Consider the following 26,641-nt stretch of genomic DNA (forward strand, 5'->3'; position numbering starts at 1 on the left):
AATCCTGGGCATATTACTGTGAGGGGCACAATCCTGGACATATTACTGTGAGGGGGCACAATCCTGGACATATTACTGTTAGGGGCACAATCCTGGGCATATTAATGTGAGGGGCACAATCCTGGGCATATTAATGTGAGGAGCACAATCCTGGACATATTACTGTGAGGAGGCACATATCTGGGCATATTACTGTGAGGGGGCACAATCCTGGGCATATTACTGTGAGGAGGCACAATCCTGGGCATATTACTGTGAGGGGGCACAATCCTGGGCATATTACTGTGAGGGGGCACAATCCTGGGCATATTACTGTGAGGGGGCACATTCCTGGGCATATTACTGTGAGGGGCACAATCCTGGGTATAATCTGTGAGGGGGCAAAATCCTGGACATATTACTGTGAGGAGGCACAATCCTGGGGATATTACTGGGAGGGGGCAAAATCCTGGGCATATTACTGTGAGGGGCACAATCCTGGGCATAATCTGTGAGGGGGCACAATCCTGGGCATATTACTGTGAGGAGGCACAATCCTGGACATATTACTGTGAGAGGGCACAATCCTGGGCATATTACTGTGAGGGGGCACATATCTGGGCATATTACTGTGAGGGGGCACAATCCTGGTCATATTACTGTGAGGGGGCACAATCCTGGGCATATTACTGTGAGGGGGCACATATCTGGGCATATTACTGTGAGGGGGCACAATCCTGGGCATAATCTGTAAGGGGGCAAAATCCTGGGCATATTACTGTGAGTGGGCACAATCCTGGGCATATTACTGTGAGGGGGAACATATCTGGGCATATTACTGTGAGGAGGCACAATCCTTGGCATATTACTGTGAGGGGGCACATATCTGGGCATATTACTGTGAGGAGGCACAATCCTGGGCATATTACTGTGAGGGGGCACAATCCTGGGCATATTACTGTGAGGGGGCACAATCCTGGCCATATTACTGTGAGGAGGCACAATCCTGGGCATATTACTGTGAGGGGGCACATATCTGGGCATATTACTGTGAGGGGGCACATTCCTGGGCATATTACTGTGAGGAGGCACAATCCTGGGCATATTACTGTGAGGGGGCACAATCCTGGGCATATTACTGTGAGGGGGCACAATCCTGGGCATATTACTGTGAGGGGGCACAATCCTGGGCATATTACTGTGAGGGGGCACAATCCTGGACATATTACTGTGAGGAGGCACAATCCTGGGCATATTACTGTGAGGAGGCACATTCCTGGGCATATTACTGTGAGGGGGCACAATCCTAGGCATATTACTGTGAGGGGGCACAATCCTGGGCATATTACTGTGAGGGGGCACAATCCTGGGCATATTACTGTGAGGAGGCACAATCCTGGACATATTACTGTGAGGGGGCACAATCCTGGGCATATTACTGTGAGGGGGCACATATCTGGGCATATTACTGTGAGGGGGCACAATCCTGGGCATATTACTGTGAGGGGGCACAATCCTGGGCATATTACTCTGAGGGGGCACATATCTGGGCATATTACTGTGAGGGGGCACATTCCTGGGCATATTACTGTGAGGGGCACAATCCTGGACATAATCTGTAAGGGGGCACAATCCTGGGCATATTACTGTGAGTGGGCACAATCCTGGGCATATTACTGTGAGGGGGAACATATCTGGGCATATTACTGTGAGGAGGCACAATCCTTGGCATATTACTGTGAGGGGGCACAATCCTGGCCATATTACTGTGAGGGGGCACAATCCTGGGCATATTACTGTGAGGAGGCACAATCCTGGGCATATTACTGTGAGGGGGCACATATCTGGGCATATTACTGTGAGGGGGCACATTCCTGGGCATATTACTGTGAGGAGGCACAATCCTGGGCATATTACTGTGAGGGGGCACAATCCTGGGCATATTACTGTGAGGGGGCACAATTCTGGGCATATTACTGTGAGGGGGCACAATCCTGGGCATATTACTGTGAGGGGGCACAATCCTGGACATATTACTGTGAGAGGGCACAATCCTGGACATATTACTGTGAGAGGGCACAATCCTGGGCATATTACTGTGAGGGGGCACAATCCTGGGCATATTACTGTGAGGGGGCACAGTCCTGGGCATATTACTGTGAGGGAGCACAATCCTGGGCATATTACTGTAAGGGGGCACATATCTGGGCATATTACTGTGAGGGGGCACATATCTGGGCATATTACTGTGAGGAGGGAGGCACAATCCTGGGCATATTACTGTGAGGGGGCATAATCCTGGGCATATTACTGTGAGGGTGCACAATCCTGGGCATATTACTGTGAGGAGGCACAATCCTGGGCATATTACTGTGAGGGGGCACATATCTGGGCATATTACTGTGAGGGGGCACATTCCTGGGCATATTACTGTGAGGAGGCACAATCCTGGGCATATTACTGTGAGGGGGCACAATCCTGGGCATATTACTGTGAGGGGGCACAATCCTGGGCATATTACTGTGAGGGGGCACAATCCTGGGCATATTACTGTGAGGGGGCACAATCCTGGACATATTACTGTGAGGAGGCACAATCCTGGACATATTACTGTGAGGAGGCACATTCCTGGGCATATTACTGTGAGGGGCACAATCCTGGGCATATTACTGTGAGGGGGCACAATCCTGGGCATATTACTGTGAGGAGGCACAATCCTGGACATATTACTGTGAGGGGGCACAATCCTGGGCATATTACTGTGAGGGGGCACATATCTGGGCATATTACTGTGAGGGGGCACATTCCTGGGCATATTACTGTGAGGGGCACAATCCTGGACATAATCTGTAAGGGGGCACAATCCTGGGCATATTACTGTGAGTGGGCACAATCCTGGGCATATTACTGTGAGGGGGAACATATCTGGGCATATTACTGTGAGGAGGCACAATCCTTGGCATATTACTGTGAGGGGGCACATATCTGGGCATATTACTGTGAGGGGGCACAATCCTGGGCATATTACTGTGAGGAGGCACAATCCTGGGCATATTACTGTGAGGGGGCACAATCCTGGGCATATTACTGTGAGGGGGCACATATCTGGGCATATTACTGTGAGGGGGCACATTCCTGGGCATATTACTGTGAGGAGGCACAATCCTGGGCATATTACTGTGAGGGGGCACAATCCTGGGCATATTACTGTGAGGGGGCACAATCCTGGGCATATTACTGTGAGGGGGCACAATCCTGGGCATATTACTGTGAGGGGGCACAATCCTAGACATATTACTGTGAGAGGGCACAATCCTGGACATATTACTGTGAGAGGGCACAATCCTGGGCATATTACTGTGAGGGGGCACAATCCTGGGCATACTACTGTGAGGGGCACAATCCTGGGCATATTACTGTGAGGGGGCACAGTCCTGGGCATATTACTGTGAGGGGGCACAGTCCTGGGCATATTACTGTGAGGGGGCACAATCCTGGGCATATTACTGTAAGGGGGCACATATCTGGGCATATTACTGTGAGGAGGCACAATCCTGGGCATATTACTGTGAGGGGGCACAATCCTGGGCATATTACTGTGAGGGGGCACAATCCTGGGCATATTACTGTGAGGGGGCACAATCCTGGGCATATTACTGTGAGGGGGCACAATCCTGGGCATATTACTGTGAGGGGGCACAATCCTGGGCATATTACTGTGAGGGGGCACAATCCTGGGCATATTACTGTGAGGGGGCACAATCCTGGACATATTACTGTGAGAGGGCACAATCCTAGGCATATTACTGTGAGGGGCACAATCCTGGGCATATTACTGTGAGGGGGCACAGTCCTGGGCAGATTACTGTGAGGGGGCACAATCCTGGGCATTATACTGTAAGGGGGCACATATCTGGGCATATTACTGTGAGGGGGCACAATCCTGGGCATATTACTGTGAGTGGGCACAATCCTGGGCATATTGCTGTGAGTGGGCACAATCCTGGGCATATTACTGTGAGGGGGCACAATCCTGGGCATATTACTGTAAGGGGGCACATATCTGGGCATATTACTGTGAGGGGGCACATATCTGGGCATAATCTGTGAAGGAGACACAATGTTGGCATAACCATTGTGCGGTGGCATGTAGGAGGAATAATTAGTATGTGGGGGCATTTAGGGCACTGGGTGGGATTAGGTGTTTAGTTATGTTTTGGGCAGAGTTAGAGGTGTGATGTGCTTTGCGCGCCGCACATCATGCCCATCTTCCTTCTTTTCACCAGTTGGGAGGTTTGCAGCCCCACACCTCAGCTGTATTGTGTTGCATCTGAATCCCTCCAGTAAAGAAGCCCCCTGGTTACTGCAGACCCTGACTCTCTGGACTTATCTCCCATTGGGGTGCACCACGCCTTACCATCCCTTCCGGAGAGCAGCAACACATGGTGAGACCTCGACGGTGTCCGGGGGACCCAGCGTAGCGTTAGGGCCACCCCAGACCCAGCCACTGTATCTGCAATGCCCATTACAACCTACGCAAGGCATATAACTTCTTATAGAGATAAGAGTGGGCCAGGAGTGTGTAGACGCCTGTGGAGGACGCTTATATTACCATGTTATAATATTATTCATGTGGTTATCATACAGAACAATATCTTCATTGAATGTTCTTCTCTGTACCCACAGGAGAGGATATATTCACCCGTTCAGGCTCTGATGTTCTCCTCCCCCTGAGATATAACGTGAGCACGAATAAAGACAAGTGTAATGAGTTTATCTGGGAATTCCGCTATAACGGATCCTCACCATCACCGATCTCAAGAAGTCTACGCTGCCAAATGAAAACATACAACTTCACCAAATTCACTAATGATAATACATCAATGGACGGACACCTGACCCTAACAGCCGTCACCAGAAACAACAGCGGCATCTATACCGTCACCGTACGCAATGCAGGGGGAAAACTGATCTTACAAGAAAATTATAATCTCCAAGTACAAGGTAAGATACTCTGCAGGGTTCATACCATTCTCCGCGAGAAAAAAGAATGAACGTTATAGATAAAGATATAAATAAAGATCACTGAACATGTAATAGGCGTGTAGTGTAGGGTATAATGAGTGGGGTGTCTGTAGTGTAGGGTATAATGAGTGGTGGGTCTGTGTAGTGTAGGGTATAATGAGTGGGGTGTCTGTGTAGTGTAGGGTATAATGAGTGGGGGTCTGTGTAGTGTATGGTATAATGAGCGGATGTCTGTGTAGTGTAGGGTATAATGAGTGGGGGTCTGTGTAGTGTAGGGTATAATGAGTGGTGATCTACGTAGTGTAGGGTATAATGAGTAGGGGTCTGTGTAGTGTAGGGTATAATGAGTGGGGGTCTGTGTAGTGTAGGGTATAATGAGTGGGGGTCTGTGTAGTGTAGGGTATAATGAGTGGGGGTCTGTGTAGTGTAGGGTATAATGAGTGGGGTGTCTGTAGTGTAAAGTATAATGAGTGGGGGTCTGTGTAGTGTAGGGTATAATGAGTGGGAGTCTGTGTAGTGTAGGGTATAATGAGTGGGGGTCTGTAGTGTAGGGTATAATGAGTGGGGTGTCTGTGTAGTGTAGGGTATAATGAGCGGTGGGTCTGTGTAGTGTAGGGTATAATGAGCGAGGTGTCTGTAGTGTAGAGTATAATGAGTGGGGGTCTGTGTAGTGTAGGGTATAATGAGTGGGGTGTCTGTAGTGTAGAGTATAATGAGTGGGGGTCTGTGTAGTGTAGGGTATAATGAGCGAGTTTCTGTAGTGTAGGGTATAATGAGTGGGGTTCTGTGTAGTGTAGGGTATAATGAGCGGTGGGTCTGTAGTGTAGGGTATAATGAGCGGGGGTCTGTGTAGTGTAGGGTATAATGAGCGAGTTTCTGTAGTGTAGGGTATAATGAGCGGTGGGTCTGTGTAGTGTAGGGTATAATGAGCGGATGTCTGTGTAGTGTAGGGTATAATGAGCGGTGGGTCTGTGTAGTGTAGGGTATAATGAGCGGTGGGTCTGTGTAGTGTAGGGTATAATGAGTGGGTGTTTATGTAGTGTATGGTATAATGAGTGGGGGTCTATGTAGTGTAGGGTATAATGAGTGGGGGTCTGTGTAGTGTAGGGTATAATGAGTGGGGGTCTGTGTAGTGTATGGTATAATGAGTGGGGGTCTGTGTAGTGTAGGGTATAATGATCGGGGGTCTGTGTAGTGTAGGGTATAAAGAGCGGGGTGTCTGTGTAGTGTATGGTATAATGAGTGGGGTGTCTGTTTAGTGTAGGGTATAATAAGTGGGAGTCTGTGTAGTGTAGAGTATAATGAGTGGGGGTCTGTAGTGTAGGTTATAATGAGCGGGGGTCTGTGTAGTGTAGGGTATAATAAGTGGGAGTCTGTGTAGTGTAGAGTATAATGAGTGGGGGTCTGTAGTGTAGGTTATAATGAGCGGGGGTCTGTGTAGTGTAGGGTATAATGAGTGGGGGTCTGTGTAGTGTTAAGTATAATAAGCGGGGTCTGTGTAGTGTAGGGTATAATGAGCGGATGTCTGTGTAGTGTAGGGTATAATGAGTGGGGTGTCTGTGTAGTGTAGGGTATAATGAGTGGGGTGTCTGTGTAGTGTAGGGTATAATGAGCGGTGGGTCTGTGTAGTGTAGGGTATAATGAGTGGGGTGTCTGTGTAGTGTAGGGTATAATGAGCGGTGGGTCTGTGTAGTGTAGGGTATAATGAGTGGGGTGTCTGTGTAGTGTAGGGTATAATGAGTGGGGTGTCTGTGTAGTGTAGGGTATAATGAGCGGTGGGTCTGTGTAGTGTAGGGTATAATGAGTGGGGTGTCTGTGTAGTGTATGGTATAATGAGCGGATGTCTGTGTAGTGTAGGGTATAATGAGTGGGGTGTCTGTGTAGTGTAGGGTATAATGAGTGGGGTGTCTGTGTAGTGTAGGGTATAATGAGCGGTGGGTCTGTGTAGTGTAGGGTATAATGAGTGGGGTGTCTGTGTAGTGTACGGTATAATGAGCGGTGGGTCTGTGTAGTGTAGGGTATAATGAGTGGGGTGTCTGTGTAGTGTAGGGTATAATGAGTGGGGTGTCTGTGTAGTGTAGGGTATAATGAGCGGTGGGTCTGTGTAGTGTAGGGTATAATGAGTGGGGTGTCTGTGTAGTGTATGGTATAATGAGCGGATGTCTGTGTAGTGTTGGGTATAATGAGTGGGGTGTCTGTGTAGTGTAGGGTATAATGAGTGGGGTGTCTGTGTAGTGTAGGGTATAATGAGTGGGGTGTCTGTGTAGTGTACGGTATAATGAGCGGTGGGTCTGTGTAGTGTAGGGTATAATGAGTGGGGTGTCTGTGTAGTGTAGGGTATAATGAGTGGGGTGTCTGTGTAGTGTAGGGTATAATGAGCGGTGGGTCTGTGTAGTGTAGGGTATAATGAGTGGGGTGTCTGTGTAGTGTAGGGTATAATGAGCGATGGGTCTGTGTAGTGTAGGGTATAATGAGCAGGTGTCTGTAGTGTAGGGTATAATGAGCGGGGGTCTGTGTAGTGTAGGGTATAATGAGCGAGTTTCTGTAGTGTAGGGTATAATGAGTGGGGGTCTGTGTAGTGTAGGGTATAATGAGTGGGGGTCTGTGTAGTGTAGGGTATAATAAGCGGGTGTCTGTGTAGTGTAGGGTATAATGAGCGGGTGTCTGTGTAGTGTAGGGTATAATGATTAGGGGGTCTGTGTAGTGTTGGGTATAATGAGTGGGGGTCTGTGTAGTGTAGGGTATAATGAGAGGGTGTCTGTGTAGTGTATGGTATAATGAGTGGGGGTCTGTGTAGTGTAGGTATAATGAGCGGGGGTCTGTGTAGTGTAGGGGATAATCAGCGGGTGTCTATATAGTGTAGGGTATAATGAGTGGGGGTCTGTGTAGTGTTGGGTATAATGAGCGAGGTGTCTGTAGTGTAGGGTATAATGAGTGGGGGTCTGTGTAGTGTAAGGTATAATGAGCGGGGTGTCTGTAGTGTAGGGTATAATGAGTGGGGGTCTGTGTAGTGTAGGGTATAATGAGCGGGTGTCTGTAGTGTAGGGTATAATGAGCGGGGGTCTGTGTATTGTAAGGTATAATGAGCGAGGTGTCTGTGAAATGTAGAGTATAATGAGTGGGGGTCTGTGTAGTGTAGGGTATAATGATTGGGGGTCTGTGTAGTGTAGGGTATAATGAGTGGGGTGTCTGTTTAGTGTAGTGTATAATGATTAGGGGGTCTGTGTAGTGTAGGGTATAATGAGCAGGGGGTCTGTGTAGTGTAGGGTATAATGAGCGAGGTGTCTGTAGTGTAGGGTATAATGATTAGGGGGTCTGTGTAGTGTAGGGTATAATGAGTGGGGTGTCTGTGTAGTGTAGGGTATAATGAGTGGGGTGTCTGTGTAGTGTAGGGTATAATGATTAGGGGGTCTGTGTAGTGTTTGGTATAATGAGTGGGGTCTGTGTAGTGTAGGGTATAATGAGCGGGGGGTCTGTGTAGTGTATGGTATAATGATTAGGGGGTCTGTGTAGTGTATGGTATAATGATTAGGGGGTCTGTGTAGGAAGCGGGGGGGGGGGGGGTCTGTGTAGTGTAGGGTATAATGAGTGGGGTGTGTGTAGTGTAGGGTATAATGAGTGGGGTCTGTGTAGTGTAGGGTATAATAAGCAGGGGGGTCTGTGTAGTGTAGGGTATAATGAGTGGGGGGTGTGTGTAGTGTATGGTATAATGATTAGGGGGTCTGTGTAGTGTAGGGTATAATGAGTGGGGTCTATGTAGTGTAAGGTATAATGAGTGGGGTCTGTGTAGTGTAGGGTATAATAAGCGGGGGGGGGTCTGTGTAGTGTAGGGTATAATGAGTGGGGTCTGTGTAGTGTAGGGTATAATGAGTGGGGTCTGTGTAGTGTAGGGTATAATAAGCGGGGGGGGGGGGGGGGGTCTGTGTTGTGTAAGGTATAATGAGTGGGGTCTGTGTAGTGTAGGGTATAATAAGCGGGGGGGTCTGTGTAGTGTAGGGTATAATGAGTGGGGTCTGTGTAGTGTAGGGTATAATGAGTGAGGTCTGTGTAGTGTAGGGTTTAATAAGCGGGGGGGGGGTCTGTGTTGTGTAAGGTATAATGAGTGGGGGTCTGTGTAGTGTGGGGTCTGTGTAATGTAGGGTATAATGAGCGGATGTCTGTGTAGTGTAGGGTATAATGAGCGGGTGTCTGTGTAGTGTAGGGTATAATGATTAGGGGGTCTGTGTAGTGTAGGGTATAATAAGTGGGGATCTGTGTAGTGTAGGGTATAATGAGCGGATGTCTGTGTAGTGTAGGGTATAATGAGTGGGGTCTGTTTAGTGTAGGGTATAATGATTACGGGGTCTGTGCAGTGTAGGGTATAATGAGTGGGGGGTCTGTGTAGTGTATGGTATAATGAGTGGGGTCTGTGTAGTGTATGGTATAATGAGCGGGGTCTGTGTAGTGTAGGGTATAATAAGTGGGGATCTATGTAGTGTAGGGTATAATGAGTGGGGGGTCTGTGTAGTGTATGGTATAATGAGCGGGGTCTGTGTAGTGTAGGGTATAATAATAAGTGGGGATCTATGTAGTGTATGGTATAATGAGTGGGGGGTCTGTGTAGTGTAGGGTTTAATAAGCGGGGGGGGGGGGGGGTCTGTGTAGTGTAGGGTATAATGAGTGGGGTCTATGTAGTGTAGGGTATAATAAGCGGGGGGGGGGGGGGGTCTGTGTTGTCTAAGGTATAATGAGTGGGGTCTGTGTAGTGTAGGGTATAATAAGCGGGGGGGGGGTCTGTGTTGTGTAAGGTATAATGAGTGGGGTCTGTGTAGGTGTAGTGTAGGGTTTAATAAGCGAGGGAGGGGGGTCTGTGTTGTGTAAAGTATAATGAGTGGGGGTCTGTGTAGTGTGGGGTCTGTGTAGTGTGGGGTCTGTGTAGTGTAGGGTATAATGAGCAGGGGTTTGTGTAGTGTATGGTATAATGAGCCGATGTCTGTGTAGTGTAGGGTATAATGAGTGGGGGGTCTGTGTAGTGTATGGTATAATGATTAGGGGGTCTGTGTAGTGTATGGTATAATGAGTGGGGGGTGTGTGTAGTGTAGGGTTTAATAAGCGGGGGGGGGGTCTGTGTAGTGTAGGGTATAATGAGTGGGTGTCTGTGTAGTGTATGGTATAATGAGTGGGGGTCTGTGTAGTGTAGGGTATAATGAGCAGGGGTCTGTGTAGTGTATGGTATAATGAGCGGATGTCTGTGTAGTGTAGGGTATTGTGGCGAAACCAACCTCGCCACTGGGTTTTGGAGAGGACTGGCTGCTGGCCTCTTGCCCCTGGATTATGGGCCATATACTAACTTTTAAACCCCTGAACCTATTCAAGTGAATTTTGGATAGGTTTGTCCCCAAGTTATACTGTTTAAATTGATGTAAGTTATATGTATGGCCAATGTAAACTCACAAAGTTGTAACAATTTATAAAAGTGTAACTTGTCAGCTTGGGAGGAAAATGCTGGGTGTGTTTCTATTGTGCCATTGTCCCATTGTGTGTTTAAATGGTGATGTCTGTTCTGTTGTCCTCACATGTGTATTGGCGATCTCCCTTTGTCCTCAGAGATAATTGGATTGCTCCTCAGGTTGTCTCCGGGACAGAGAGGAGGAGACCATGATGCATTGTGGGGATATGTTGTCCTATGTCACAGTCTTCATTCTGGTCCTCTGGGGGCGTGAACGATTGGTTGCTGTAGTTACATTGTATGTGTTGTAAATTACTGATTGGTTGTATTTCAAACCCCTGTGGGCAGTACTATGTTTGTGGTTTATGAATAAAAGAGGCTGTACGTGAAGTACAGTCAGACCACTGCTTGACCCTCAACACGGAGCCTTGTCTCGTTATTGGGGGGATTCGCTGTATGCTGTTAGAGGACCGATTGCCAGAAGTGTAAGCTGATTCCTGTTCGTCTGCTAGCAGCTATTCGTGAGGTTCCAGTTTGGAGTGCTATTTTGTATCCCGTTCGGAGATTGAAGGATTCCCTTGTATGCCGTTACATTGGTGGCAAGCAGCGGGATCGTTCCTACAGCCAGAAGGACAGCTACAGGAGACACCATTTCTGTGGATTCTACAATTTAAGGGCAACGCATGTCCCAGTACAGCGACCCTAAAAAGTACCAGGATGGAACCAGCAGTGTTAGACGAGGAGGAGGACCTGGATGGCCGGGATGCATTAAGGAAAGGCATCTGGTACCAGGCCCTGGATAATCTACAATACCAGCGGGGTGAGAGTCTCCCCAGTGAAGAGCAGCGGTTGCAGAACCAAGTGGCCCTGCGGATGCCCTTCCTGGGAGAGCAGCCCCTGGAGGAATGGGTGAAGGAACTAGAGCACCGGGTATGGCAGGAGCTATGGCTGGAGGTTGCCTACCAGGCGCTTTGGTGGTATATGGCACAGTATATACCCTGGACAGCCGAACATGACAAGCCAGAGGGAGAGGAGTTTGATGGTCCTGGCTTGTTATGGGAGTCCTTTGCAGAGCCTGACTTCGGGAGCCCTGCACAGTCCAGACTTCAGGACATTTTTTATGAGAGGGAGGCTAGACATGAGTGGGATGACCCCCATGAAGTAGAGCAAGACCTGGCTCACCTAGCAACCCTGGAGTGGGAACTGGAGCAGGACTACCGAGATCTCTTCCACTCCATTGAGAAGGCTCAGCAGGACGGTAAGGTGACAGACCCAGATCCAGACCCATTTAGCTAAGCAGATATTGTAGAGTGTTACTGGGAAGGACCCCAGGTGGCCGGTAGAGATGGGACCGAGGTCTCTCCGCCGGTCCTGCAGGGAATTGGGAGCCCAGTCTCCATTCCCCAGCGGCAGTGTGAAGTGCAGGGAGAGGAGAGCAGCGTCCTCCCTCCCCAGCGGCAGGCTGAGTTACAGGGGGCAGAGGTAGTTGTTCCTGCCCCCCAGCAGCAGAGTGATATGCCGGGAAGGCAGTGTGAAATGCAGGGAGAGGAGAGCAGCGTCCTTCCTCCCCAGCGGCAGGCTGAGTTACAGGGGGCCGAGGTAGTTGTTCCTGCCCCCCAGCAGCAGAGTGATTTTTTGGGAATTGGGAGCCCAGTCTCCATTCCCCAGCGGCAGAGTGTCCAGCAGGGAATAGAGAGCCCAGTCTCCTTTCCCCAGCAGCAGGACACTGTATTGGGAGCGGAGACGGTCGGTCGCCCTCCCCAGCGGCTGGAAGTATGTATGGGAGAGGAGCTCGTTACCCCCTCTCCCCAGCGGCACCTTAACGCACCAGGGGGAGACAGTAAGCCCCACAACAGTGCAGATGGGACAATGGTCTCTGCACTTACAGCACAGGGGGTAGAGACAGTCGGTCTCCCCCTCCAACAACCAGACTCCAAGCCAGGGAGCAACACAGAGACCGGGCGTACCAGCTTCCAACATAACCTTGGTGGACTCACTGGACAGAGACAGGCTACCAAATGCAACAGGTCCAGTATTGGGTTGTGGGTGGGCTGCCAGACTAACTCAGGTACCGACCGGCGTGAGGTCAGGTATCTGGTTAGTCTTCCCTGGGAGGGGGGAGATGTGTGGCGAAACCAACCTCGCCACTGGGTTTTGGAGAGGCCTGTTTATCCGCCTCTTGCCCCAGGATTATGGGCCATATACTAACTTTTAAACCCCTGAACCTATTCAAGTGAATTTTGGATAGGTTTGTCCCCAGGTTATACTGTTTAAATTGATGTAAGTTATATGTATGGCCAATGGAAACTCACAAAGTTGTAACAATTTATAATAAGTGTAACTTGTCAGCTTGGGAGGAAAATGCTGGGTGTGTTTCTATTGTGCCATTGTCCCATTGTGTGTTTAAATGGTGATGTCTGTTCTGTTGTCCTTACATGTGTATTGGCGATCTCCCTTTGTCCTCAGAGATAATTGGATTGCTCCTCAGGTTGTCTCCAGGATAGAGAGGAGGAGACCATGATGCATTGTGGGGATATGTTGTCCTATGTCACAGTCTTCATTCTGGTCCTCTGGGGGCGTGAACGATTGGTTGCTGTAGTTACATTGTATGTGTTGTAAATTACTGATTGGTTGTATTTCAAACCCCTGTGGGCAGTACTATGTTTGTGGTTTATGAATAAAAGAGGCTGTGAAGTACAGTCAGACAACTGCTTGACCCTCAACACGGAGCCTTGTCTCGTTATTGGGGGGATTCGCTGTATGCTGTTAGAAGACCGATTGCCAGAAGTGTAAGCTGATTCCTGTTCGTCTGCTAGCAGCTATTCGTGAGGTTCCAGTTTGGAGTGCTACTTTGTATCCAGTTCGGACGTTTGGTGTTCTGCAGTAGCTGGGCCTGTCTCTCAGAAAGGGGCATAACGCCTAAACGGATCTTAACCCCTTGTCTGCTGAAACGATCCGTTACAGGTATAATGAGTGGGGGGTCTGTGTAGTGTATGGTATAATGATTAGGGGGTCTGTGTAGTGTATGGTATAATGAGTGGGGGGGGTGTGTAGTGTAGGGTTTAATAAGCGGGGGGGGTCTGTGTAGTGTAGGGTATAATGAGTGGGTGTCTGTGTAGTGTATGGTATAATGAGTGGGGGTCTGTGTAGTGTAGGGTATAATGAGCGGGGTGTCTGTAGTGTAGGGTATAATGAGTGGGTGTCTATGGAGTGTAGGGTATAATGAGTGGGGGTCTGTGTAGTGTTTGGTATAATGAGGGGGGGTCTGTGTAGTGTAGGGTATAATGAGCGGGGGTCTGTGTAGTGTAGGGTATAATGAGTGGGGGTCTGTGTAGTGTATGGTATAATGAGTGGGGGTCTGTAGTGTAGGGTATAATGAGCAGGTGTCTGTAGTGTAGGATATAATGAGTGGGGGTCTGTGTAGTGTATGGTATAATGAGTGGGGGTCTGTAGTATAGGGTATAATGAGCAGGTGTCTGTAGTGTAGGGTATAATGAGTGGGGGTCTGTAGTGTAGGGTATAATGAGCAGGTGTCTGTAGTGTAGGGTATAATGAGTGGGGTGTCTGTGTAGTGTAGGGTGTAATGAGTGGGGTCTGTGTAGTGTAGGGTATAATAAGCGGGTGTCTGTGTAGTGTATGGTATAATGAGTGGGGGTCTGTGTAGTGTAGGGTATAATGAGCGAGTTTCTCTAGTATAGGGTATAATGAGTGGGGGTCTGTGTTGTGTAGGGTATAATTAGTGGGGTGTCTGTATAGTGTAGGGTATAATGAGCGAGTTTCTGTAGTGTAAGGTATAATGAGCGATGTGTCTGTGTAGTGTAGGGTATAATGAGCGAGGTGTCTGTGTAGTGTAGGGTATAATGAGCGAGGTGTCTGTGTAGTGTAGGGTATAATGAGCGGTTGTCTGTGTAGTGTAGGGTATAATGAGCGGGTGTCTGTGTAGTGTAGGGTATAATGAGCGGGTTTCTGTATAGTGTAGGGTATAATGAGTGGGGGTCTGTGTAGTGTAGGGTATAATGAGTGGTGGGTCTGTGTAGTGTATGGTATAATGAGTGGGAGTCTGTGTAGTGTAGGGTATAATGATCGGGGGTCTGTGTAGTGTAGGGTATAAAGAGCGGGGTGTCTGTGTAGTGTATGGTATAATGAGTGGGGTGTCTGTTTAGTGTAGAGTATAATGAGTGGTGGGTCTGTGTAGTGTATGGTATAATGAGTGGGGTCTGTGTAGTTTAGGGTATAATAAGCGGGGGGGGTCTGTGTTGTGTAGGGTTTAATAAGCGGGGGGGGGGATCTGTGTTGTGTAAGGTATAATAAGTGGGGGTCTGTGTAGTGTGGCGTCTATGTAGTGTATGGTATAATGAGTGGGGTCTGTGTAGAGTATAATGAGTGGGGTGTGTGTGTAGTGTATGGTATAATGATTAGGGGGTCTGTGTAGTGTAGGGTATAATGAGTGGGGTCTATGTAGTGTAGGGTTTAATAAGCGGGGGGGGGATCTGTGTTGTGTAAGGTATAATAAGTGGGGGTCTGTGTAGTGTGGCGTCTATGTAGTGTATGGTATAATGAGTGGGGTCTGTGTAGAGTATAATGAGTGGGGGGTGTGTGTAGTGTATGGTATAATGATTAGGGGGTCTGTGTAGTGTAGGGTATAATGAGTGGGGTCTATGTAGTGTAAGGTATAATGAGTGGGGTCTGTGTAGTGTAGGGTATAATAAGCGGGGGGGGGGTCTGTGTAGTGTAGGGTATAATGAGTGGGGTCTGTGTAGTGTAAGGTATAATGAGTGGGGTCTGTGTAGTGTAGGGTATAATGAGTGGGGTCTGTGAAGTGTAGGGTATAATGAGTGGGGTGTCTGTGTAGTGTAGGGTATAATGAGTGGTGATCTACGTAGTGTAGGGTATAATGATTGGGGGGTGTGTGTAGTGTAGGGTTTAATAAGCGGGGGGGGTCTGTGTTGTGTAAGGTATAATGAATGGGGGTCTGTGTAGTGTGGGGTCTGTGTAGTGTATGGTATAATGAGTGGGGTCTGTGTAGTGTAGGATTTGTGTAGTGTGGGGTCTGTGTAGTGTATGGTATAATGAGTGGGGTCTGTGTAGTGTAGGATTTGTGTAGTGGGGGGTCTTTGTAGTGTGGGGTTTGATGACCAGGGAGTTCTGTGAAGTGTTGGGTATATTTAGGGGGGATCTGTGTAGTGTTGGGCATATTTAGGGGGGATCTGTGTAGTGTTGGGTATATTTAGGGGGGATCTGTGTAGTGTTGGGTATATTTAGGGGGGTCTGTGTAGTGTATGGTATAATGAGTGGGGTCTGTGTTGTGGGGGGTCTGTGTAGTGGGGGGTCTGTGTAGTGTAGGGTTTGATGACCAGGGAGTTCTGTGAAGTGTTGGGTATATTTAGGGGGGATCTGTGTAGTGTTGGGTATATTTAGGGGGGATCTGTGTAGTGTTGGGCATATTTAGGGGGGATCTGTGTAGTGTTGGGTATATTTAGGGGGGTCTGTGTAGTGTATGGTATAATGAGTGGGGTCTGTGTTGTGGGGGGTCTGTGTAGTGGGGGGTCTGTGTAGTGTAGGGTTTGATGACCAGGGAGTTCTGTGAAGTGTTGGGTATATTTAGGGGGGATCTGTGTAGTGTTGGGTATATTTATGGGGGTTTTGTGTAGTGTATGATTTGTGTAGTGGGGGGTCTGTGTAGTGTAGGGTATAATGAGTGGGGTCTGTGTAGTGTAGGATTTGTGTAGTGGGGGGTCTGTGTAGTGTATGGTATAATGAGTGGGGTCTGTGTAGTGTAGGATTTGTGTAGTGGGGGGTCTGTGTAGTGTATGGTATAATGAGTGGGGTCTGTGTAGTGTAGGGTATAATGAGTGGGGTCTGTGTAGTGTAGGATTTGTGTAGTGGGGGGTCTGTGTAGTGTATGGTATAATGAGTGGGGTCTGTGTAGTGTAAGGTATAATGAGTGGGGTCTGTGTAGTGTAGGATTTGTGTAGTGTGGGGTCTGTGTAGTGGGGGGTATAATGAGTGTAGGGTCTGTGTAGTGTGGGGTCTGTGTAGTGGGGGGTCTGTGTAGTGGGGGGTCTGTGTAGTGTAGGGTTTGATGACCAGGGAGTTCTGTGAAGAGTTGGGTATATTTATGGGGGTTTTGTGTAGTGTATGATTTGTGTAGTGGGGGGTCTGTGTAGTGTAGGGTATAATGAGTGGGGTCTGTGTAGTGTAGGATTTGTGTAGTGGGGGGTCTGTGTAGTGTATGGTATAATGAGTGGGGTCTGTGTAGTGTAAGGTATAATGAGTGGGGTCTGTGTAGTGTAGGATTTGTGTAGTGGGGGGTCTGTGTAGTGTATGGTATAATGAGTGGGGTCTGTGTAGTGTAAGGTATAATGAGTGGGGTCTGTGTAGTGTAGGATTTGTGTAGTGTGGGGTCTGTGTAGTGGGGGGTATAATGAGTGTGGGGTCTGTGTAGTGTGGGGTCTGTGTAGTGGGGGGTCTGTGTAGTGTAGGGTTTGATGACCAGGGAGTTCTGTGAAGAGTTGGGTATATTTAGGGGGGATCTGTGTAGTGTAGGATTTGTGTAGTGGGGGGTCTGTGTAGTGTAGGGTATAATGAGTGTGGGGTCTGTGTAGTGTAGGGTATAATGAGTGGGGTCTGTGTAGTGTAGGGTATAATGAGTGTGGGGTGTGTGTAGTGGGGGGTTTGATGACCAGGGGGGGGTCTGTGTAGTGTTGGGTATATTTAGGGGGGATCTGTGTAGTGTTGGGTATATTTAGGGGGGCTCTGTGTAGTGTTGGGTATATTTAGGGGGGGTCTGTGTAGTGTAGGGTATATTTAGGGGGGGTCTGTGTAGTGTAGGATTTGTGTAGTGGGGGGTCTGTGTAGTGGGGGGTCTGTGTAGTGTAGGGTTTGATGACCAGGGAGTTCTGTGAAGAGTTGGGTATATTTATGGGGGTTTTGTGTAGTGTATGATTTGTGTAGTGGGGGGTCTGTGTAGTGTAGGGTATAATGAGTGGGGTCTGTGTAGTGTAGGATTTGTGTAGTGGGGGGTCTGTGTAGTGTATGGTATAATGAGTGGGGTCTGTGTAGTGTAAGGTATAATGAGTGGGGTCTGTGTAGTGTAGGATTTGTGTAGTGGGGGGTCTGTGTAGTGTATGGTATAATGAGTGGGGTCTGTGTAGTGTAAGGTATAATGAGTGGGGTCTGTGTAGTGTAGGATTTGTGTAGTGTGGGGTCTGTGTAGTGGGGGGTATAATGAGTGTGGGGTCTGTGTAGTGTGGGGTCTGTGTAGTGGGGGGTCTGTGTAGTGTAGGGTTTGATGACCAGGGAGTTCTGTGAAGAGTTGGGTATATTTAGGGGGGATCTGTGTAGTGTAGGATTTGTGTAGTGGGGGGTCTGTGTAGTGTAGGGTATAATGAGTGTGGGGTCTGTGTAGTGTAGGGTATAATGAGTGGGGTCTGTGTAGTGTAGGGTATAATGAGTGTGGGGTGTGTGTAGTGGGGGGTTTGATGACCAGGGGGGGGTCTGTGTAGTGTTGGGTATATTTAGGGGGGATCTGTGTAGTGTTGGGTATATTTAGGGGGGCTCTGTGTAGTGTTGGGTATATTTAGGGGGGGTCTGTGTAGTGTAGGGTATATTTAGGGGGGGTCTGTGTAGTGTAGGATTTGTGTAGTGGGGGGTCTGTGTAGTGGGGGGTCTGTGTAGTGTAGGGTTTGATGACCAGGGAGTTCTGTGAAGTGTTGGGTATATTTAGGGGGGATCTGTGTAGTGTAGGGTATAATGAGTGGGGTCTGTGTAGTGTAGGATTTGTGTAGTGGGGGGGGGGGGTCTGTGTAGTGTAGGGTATAATGAGTGTGGGGTCTGTGTAGTGGGGGGTTTGATGACCAGGGGGGTCTGTGTAGTGTTGGGTATATTTAGGGGGGATCTGTGTAGTGTAGGGTATATTTAGGGGGGGTCTGTGTAGTGTAGGATTTGTGTAGTGGGGGGTCTGTGTAGTGTAGGGTTTGTGTAGTGGGGGGTCTGTGTAGTGGGGGGTCTGTGTAGTGTTGGGTATATTTAGGGGGGATCTGTGTAGTGTAGGGTATATTTAGGGGGGTCTGTGTAGTGTATGGTATAATGAGTGGGGTCTGTGTAGTGGGGGGTCTGTGTAGTGGGGGGTCTGTGTACTGTAGGGTATATTTAGGGGGGGGTCTGTGTAGTGTAGGATTTGTGTAGTGGGGGGTCTGTGTAGTGTAGGGTTTGATGACCAGGGAGTTCTGTGAAGTGTTGGGTATATTTAGGGGGGTCTGTGTAGTGTTGGGTATATTTAGGAGGGATCTGTGTAGTGTAGGGTATATTTAGGGGGGTCTGTGTAGTGTAGGGTATATTTAGGGGGGTCTGTGTAGTGTAGGATTTGTGTAGTGGGGGGTCTGTGTAGTGGGGGGTCTGTGTAGTGGGGGGTCTGTGTAGTGGGGGGTCTGTGTAGTGTGGGGTCTGTGTAGTGGGGGTCTGTGTAGTGTGGGGTCTGTGTAGTGTGGGGTCTGTGTAGTGGGGGTCTGTGTAGTGGGGGGTCTGTGTAGTGTGGGGTCTGTGTAGTGGGGGTCTGTGTAGTGTAGGGTTTGATGACCAGGGAGTTCTGTGAAGTGTTGGGTATATTTAGGGGGGATCTGTGTAGTGTTGGGTATATTTAGGGGGGGTCTGTGTAGTGTAGGGTATATTTAGGGGGGGTCTGTGTAGTGTAGGGTTTGATGACCAGGGAGTTCTGTGAAGTGTTGGGTATATTTAGGGGGGTCTGTGTAGTGTTGGGTACATTTAGGGGGTCTGTGTAGTGTTGGGTATATTTAGGGGGGGTCTGTGTAGTGTAGGATTTGTGTAGTGGGGGGTCTGTGTAGTGTAGGGTTTGATGACCAGGGAGTTCTGTGAAGTGTTGGGTATATTTTGGGGGGATCTGTGTAGTGTTGGGTACATTTAGGGGGGTCTGTGTAGTGTTGGGTATATTTAGGGGGGGGTCTGTGTAGTGTTGGGTACATTTAGGGGGGGGGGTCTGTGTAGTGTAGTGTAGTGTAGTTTGGTCACAACCCGACCTTCTGATGTTATGCGGTCTCCTAAGGCCTCTTTCACACGAGCGAGAATTCCGTGTGGGTGCAATGCGTGATGTGAACGCATCGCGCCCGCACCGAATCCAGACCCATTAATTTCAATAGTTCTGTTTACATGAGCGGTGGTTTTCACGCATCACTTTTGCGTTGCGTGAAAATCGCAGCGTGTTCTATATTCTGAGATTTTCACGCAACGCAGGCGCCATAGAAGTGAATGGGGCAGCGTGAAAATTGCATCCGCAAGCAAGTGTGTATGCGATGCGTTTTTCACGTGTGGTTGCTAAGAGATGTTGTTTGTAAACATTCAGTTTTTTATCACACGCGTGCAAAACGCAGTAAATCGCATTGCACTCACGCGATAAAAACTGAACGAAATCGCGCAGTTTTCACTGAACGCATCCGCAATGCGTCCGCAACACATTTGGACATGCTCGTCTGCAAGGGGCCTAATAGTTCTGAAGCTGAGTGAGGGGGCTCGAGGTCATGACACGGAGACACATACAAGATGCGTTCCTCGTAATGCCCTCCTTATTATAATGAGCAGTGCACGTATTTATACACAGACGCAGTAACAGTGTCCTAGTGGAGACGAGCTTCGAGCTACTTTGTTTGGTTGGAGATAAGAAAATGAATGGTCAGCATGGGGGGGGATTAGGGGCCCACTGTGCAATTCACACTCCTGTCTTCCAAGGCTAAATCCCCCTCTTATCTAAGTGCAGCTTATACATAGATATAAAATAAATACATCTACAAAATGGACGCCTTCATGCTTTCCCTCACACATTCCCCCCTTTTGTGAATAATTTCAGGTATTGCTCAGGAGGTTCATTGACATGTGCTGATCCCACATCCAGGACTTACCTCTTCACCTGTGCTGATCCCACATCCAGGACTTACCTCTTCACCTGTGCTGATCCCACATCCAGGACTTGCTACCTCTTCACCTGATTCCCTCCTGAGCATCCTGCAAATGACATCACAATTCCACATCACAGTCTTATCCTGGATCTTTCCAGGGGGAGATCTTGCTTGTTGGGTCATCCAGTCCTCCTCCATATAGTCTTTGTGCCGAGATCAATAGCCACACAAGAGGGGAGAGGCATCATTTCTTCCAGTCTCGACACTCGACAGCTTTTTTGAAATGCATGGACCCAATCTGTTTACTATAGTGGCAGTTGTGAAGAGGACTTGGAAGGGTTCGTCAAATTGGTGGTCAAGGCTTTTCCTGACATGTCTCCTGAGGACCACCCAGTCTCCTGGTTTCAAAGAGTGTCTCCCTTCAGGACTATTGGTGTCCTGCCTCCAGCAGAGATACATTTCCGTTCCCGTCTATTTCATTTCTAGTTCATTCTGCTGCAATTATAGTTATTAGTCAGATAAAATATACTGCACCTTGTTTTCTTGTTAATAAAGATTATTGCTTGTGGGAGGTGCTAGGCATTGTGGGTAGTGCAAGGCATTCTGGGAAGGAGAAGCCCAGTCTTCAGTCTACATGCAGACTACAGGACGTCAGCAGAGCTGTTCCATGCAGTTCTCCTTCTTAAACGCCACCATCTTTGTGCAAGTATATCTGGTGAGTGAGATCTACCTTGTTTCAGGGACATTATGTTATGCAGAGCTGTTTAGCTAGGTATAAGTGTCACTCAGCGAGCTATTTCTGTTAGCTAGACACGCAATCTATGTATAGGCAGCCATTTTGGACATCTGCTTTCTCTGTCAATGTATTACTGTACATGCTATTCTATAGGTTTTAATTACACGAGCCATTTGTATTCTTGTAGTTTTACCGATTCACAATCCTGTTGACCAATAAACAAGTTAGACTACAAAAAACAGTCCTCTTATTTGGAAGACAGGAATGGTTTATACTGAATGTCAGACTGCAAACTGTGTGAATGTGTATGAAGACAGAACAGTAAAACAGTGAGTGCAGCCCCCCCAGCAAGTGCAGCACGGTCCAGACCACGCTGAAGTCTGTTTCTACATAGACTGAGTCCGCACAGAGACATTAAGCAGCCAGAAAAAGGCACACAATGTCCACTAGCCAGGCATCATCATACAGGACCAGGTCACAGGCACGATGCTCTAGCAAGTCCGCAATAAAAGAAAAGGCTGCTCTCGCCCATGCAGAAGCTGGGGCTGCAAAAGTAAGGTCTTCCTTTGCTGCACAAGAGATGCAACTAAAGAAAGAGAGAGTGTTAAGGGAAGAAGAGAGAGCATGCCTGCGAGCATCAAAGGAAAAAAAGGGAGAGCTTTACAGTACACCTGCAAGCGGCACTGGAAGACATCATGCCTGCAAGCATGACTGGAAAAACTCACCACAGAGAAAGAAGCGGCAGCCACAGTGGCCAAGGCGGAGTTCCTGAAAGTCTTGGAGTTCCTCGAATCTGAGAAACACAGCCGAGTACTTGGGCCAGACCTAGATGAACAAGATCCAGCACAGCGCATCTGAGAATACATCCATTGGCCAAGACAGATGATGACTATGATCCAGTATGTCAGCCAGCTTATACAGAGTGCCAAAGATCCTACCTTGAACCACAGTACCTCGAGCAGGACGGTATGCGACAAATCGATGCCAGCCACAACTACCACCCTACAGAACGAAAGCTACAACCTACTCTTCGACTCAAAGGGACACCTTTCGCGGCAGAATGGTATTATACAGACTTCCCTAAGCCAGAAACCCCTAAAAGGTATGGTGATACACCACACATACAGCATAACAACAACACACCGGGTAGTATTGGCGCTAACCAGGCCACCATGGACTTCGCTAAGTTCTTTGCTAAACGTAAGCTGGTTACCAAAGGACTTATAAAGTTCACCGATCGCTCCAAGAACTACAGGGCATGGCGAGCCTCCTTCCAGAACGCCATAAGGGACTTAGATCTTTCCTGTACTGAGGAGTTAGATCTTTTTGTAAAGTGGATTGGAAGCGGGTCTGCTGAACACGCCAAAAGAATCAGAGACATTAACATAAACTATCCGGACAAAGGCCTAAAGATGGTGTGGGGAAGACTTGATGAATGTTATGGGTCAATAGAAGCTATAGAAAATGCTTTATTTAAGAGAATTGATCATTTTCCCAGAATAGTGGGTAGGGGTTACCAGAAGCTTAGGGAACTTGTTGATAGAGGTACAGGTTGCTCAGGCAGAAGGAGATCTGCCGGGGCCAGCATTCCTGGACACCGCCAGAGGTGTCAATCCGATTGTCCAAAAAAAAACTTATAATCCACAAGAGAAGTGGATCACGCTTGGTTACCATTATAAACTGTTTCATATGTACCATTCCCCCCCTTTATGGTGTTTGTAGACTTTGTTTCTAAACAGGCAAGGATTAGGAATGATCCCAGTTTTGACTTTACAGTGGCAGTCCACAAAACTAACGTTGCCTCCACAGGTTCTCCTTACAGGCCGTTTAAGCCTTCTCATGAAGAGAACATACCCAAAGATCTTACCAAAGAATGCCCCCTGCACAAGAAACCACATTCTCTATTAAAATGCAGAGCCTTCAGGGAGAAGTCTTAAGAGGACCGCAAAGAATTCCTCAAAGAAAACAACATCTGCTTCAGGTGCTGTACTACAACATTGCACTTTGCCAGGAACTTTAAGGTCAGTGTGACATGCACAGAATGCGGTAGGACAGAACACAACACAGCTTTACACCCTGGACCACCCTCTCAGGTATCACCACAGGCAGAGGAGCATTACGGAAAGCAGATAGACACTGACATAGATACCCAAGTAGTCACTTCTCACTGTACTGAGATCTGTAAAGGACTCGCAGGAGGGAAGTCCTGCTCAAAAATCTGCCTTGTCAGAGTTTACCCGGTCGGCCACCGAGATAAGGCGATAAAGGTATACGCAATCTTAGATAATCAAAGCAACAGGTATTTAGCTAAATCCACCTTCTTCGACACCTTCAACATTGTAGGACCCGGTTCTCCCTACTCTTTAAGGACATGTGCAGATACCGTTGAGATGGCGGGGAGGAAAGCAACTGGGTACAAGGGTGAGTCCATAGATAGTCTTACCTGCTTGTCACTGCCAACCATACTGGAGTGCAATCATATACCTGACAACCGGTCTGAGATACCTACACCAGAGGTGGCAGAATACTACCCCCACCTGAGGAGTATAGCTCACCTGATACTGGAACTGGACCCAGAAGCCCCAATAGTCTTGCTCCTTGGAAGAGACATACTACGAATTCACAAGGCTAGAGGACAGATTAACGGTCCCCAGAACGTTCAATACGCCCAGAGACTTGACCTAGGATGGTTCATCATAGGAGACGTCTGTCTCGGAGGAGCACACAAGCCGACCTCAGCCAACAGTATGCTCACCAACACACTTGAGATCACTCAGGGTGCACAGTTTTCCACAGGACAAGAGAAGACAATAGGGTCACAATGACCATAGAAGACAGGCTGTTCTTGGAGATCATGGATCAAGGAATAGTAAAAGACCAGTCAAAAAGCGGGGTCGCACCTTTACCATTTAAACCCCGGAGCCAACGCTTACCTAACAACAAAGAACTTACCTACAGTCGATTTATCTCCCTCAAGCACAGACTTCAGAGGACACAAGGGACGAGAGAACATTTCTTTACTTTCATGGAAAGAATATTCCAGAACAACCATGCAGAAATGGCACCTGCGCTCCAAGACTCCGAGGAGTGCTGGTACTTACCCATATTTGGCGTGTATCATCCTAAAAAACCAGGGCAGATACGAGTAGTATTTGACTTGAGCGTCAGGTGCGAACGTGTTTTGCTGAATGATGTCTTACTGTCTGGTCCAGACCTCAACAACAGACTTCTAGAGTTACTTCTACGCTTCCGCAGAGATTTCGTAACATTTATCACCGACATACAACAGATGTTTTACTGCTTTATCGTCAAGGAAGAACATAGAAACAACTTGAGGTTCTTCTGGTACTGCAACAATGACCCCAATGAAGACATTGTAGAGTACCAAATGAGAGTGTACATCTTTGGAAACAGTCCTTCCCCTGCAGTCGCTATTTACGGTCTTAGACATTCAGCCTGAGAGAGTGAAGCAAAGTCTGGGTCAGATATCAGATCCTTTGTGGATAAAGATTTCTAGGTGGACGATTGCTTGAAATCCACATCCACGAACGAGACCGCAATCAGTCTCCTGTCAAGGGCTCAAGAGATGCTTGCTTTATCCAATTTGAGGTTGCACAAAATTGCCTCCAACAGCCGTGAGTTAATGGAAGCCTTCTCACCCCAAGACGATTCAAGTGATCTAAAGGTCTTGGATCTTGGCACTGACTCCCTTCCCATGCAGCAGAGCCTCAGTTTGCTTTGGGATTTAAAGGCAGACACATTCACCTTTTTAAATTAGCAAGGAAGAAAAGCCCTTCATACGCAGAGGAGTTCTGTCTACCATAAACACCTTATATGATCCTCTGGGATTTGTTGCGCCCGTTACCATCCATGGTAAAATGATGCTAAGGGACTTCACCACAGAGACGTCTGATTGGGATGATCCGCTTCCCACAGAGAAAAAGGACCTGTGGACAGGTTGGAAGAAGTCTCTTGAAGCTTTGACCAGCCTTCATGTGACATGCGCCTATGCTTCCATGCAATCTACTGAAGTCAAGATGCAAAGACTATATATCTTCTGCGATGCTTCAGTCAAGGCGATTGCTGCCATAGCATACCTACAGACCACTGATGTCAAAGAACAATTCCATATAGAATTTGTCATAAGCCGGACCAAACAGGCGTCACTCTGCGAACACACAATACCCAGACTGGAACTCTGTGCCGCTGTGCTTGCTGTGGAGTTGGCTGAACTTATAACTTCAGGAATGAACTTAGAAATCGAACTATTTTACGTCTATGTCTACAATCGGGTGCTAAGGATCAGGAGATCCACTTGTCCTAAACAGTGCCCACACAGTATAATCCTTAAAGACACAACATGGTTTATGGGTCCTGCATTCCTGTACCGTTCAACGTTTTGCAATATCGGATCCGACACATTCGAATTGGTGGACCCAGATGTCGATGAAGAAATCCGACCTGAAGTATCTGTTCTACGCACAGTGACTTCTGACCACCAACTCAAATCCCATCGCTTTGGCAGGTTCTCCACCTGGACGTCGCTCATTCATGCTATAGCTAGAGATGTCGTGAACATAAAATTTCCAGTTCGCGAACGGCGAATGCGAATTTCCGCAAATGTTCGCGAACGGGCGAACAAGGCGAACCGCCATAGACTTCAATAGACAGGCGAATTTTAAAACCCACAGGGACTCTTTCTGGCCAGAGTAGTGATGGAAAAGTTGTTTCAAGGGGACTAACACCTGGACTGTGGCCTGCCGGAGGGGGATCCATGGCAAAACTCCCATGGAAAATTACATAGTTGACGCAGAGTCTGGTAAGTTGAATTCGCAATGCGATTAATATAACCTGCATTAATCACATTGCGATTACAACTTAGATCTGAGTTCCTAATGGTTGTATTGCTAGAATTGACGAATATAACGGATATAACGCTATATTCTCAATCTTCGTTATATTCTAGCAATACAACCATTAGGAACCCAGCTCTAAGTTGAATTCGCAATGTGATTAATATAACCTGTATTAATCGCATTGCGATTACAACTTAGTCAAATTTGTGACACTGCAGCTTCAGAATGAATCTAAGATGGATGCTGTCCTTGCTTTTTGATAGGAGGTGGGAGGGTCTGGGAGGGAGGGTCTGCTGCTGATTGGCTGGAATGTGTCTGCTGACTGTGAGGGTCAAAGTTTGCCTAATGATGATGTATAGGGGCGGACCGAACATCGCATATGTTCGTCCGCCGCGGCGAACGCGAACAAGCTATGTTCGCCGGGAACTGTTCGCTGGCGAATAGTTCGGGACATCTCTAGCTATAGCCTGTCTAGTTCATATAGCTCAGTCTTACAAATCTACATTACCTATGAGCCAGAAGCCCTGCAAAGTTAGGCATCACTGCAAACACACCTTTACCACTGTTAATCTGGAAAAGTCCAAAAACATAATAATTTGCACTATACAATGTGAATGTTATGCTAAAGAGATAGACTACCTCAGCAGAGGCCAAACAGTTTCTAAGGACAGTGCTTTGAAGAAGCTTGATCCCATCATTGACCAAAATG

The 26,641-nt window shown here is 47.9% G+C and overlaps 1 protein-coding gene across 2 annotated transcripts in view; it reads left to right on the forward strand.

Moving 5' to 3' along the window:
- LOC120994306 (Fc receptor-like protein 5) overlaps positions 1-26,641 on the forward strand; it is a 119,307-nt gene that overhangs the window by 9,323 nt on the left and 83,343 nt on the right. For both annotated transcript variants that reach the window (XM_040422769.1, XM_040422770.1), the window contains exon 2: positions 4,666-4,983. In XM_040422769.1, coding sequence (XP_040278703.1) covers positions 4,666-4,983 — 318 coding nt within the window. The remainder of the gene's footprint in view (positions 1-4,665; positions 4,984-26,641) is intronic.

Source organism: Bufo bufo, chromosome 3, assembly GCF_905171765.1.
Source record: "Bufo bufo chromosome 3, aBufBuf1.1, whole genome shotgun sequence".
Classification (NCBI taxonomy): domain Eukaryota; kingdom Metazoa; phylum Chordata; class Amphibia; order Anura; family Bufonidae; genus Bufo; species Bufo bufo.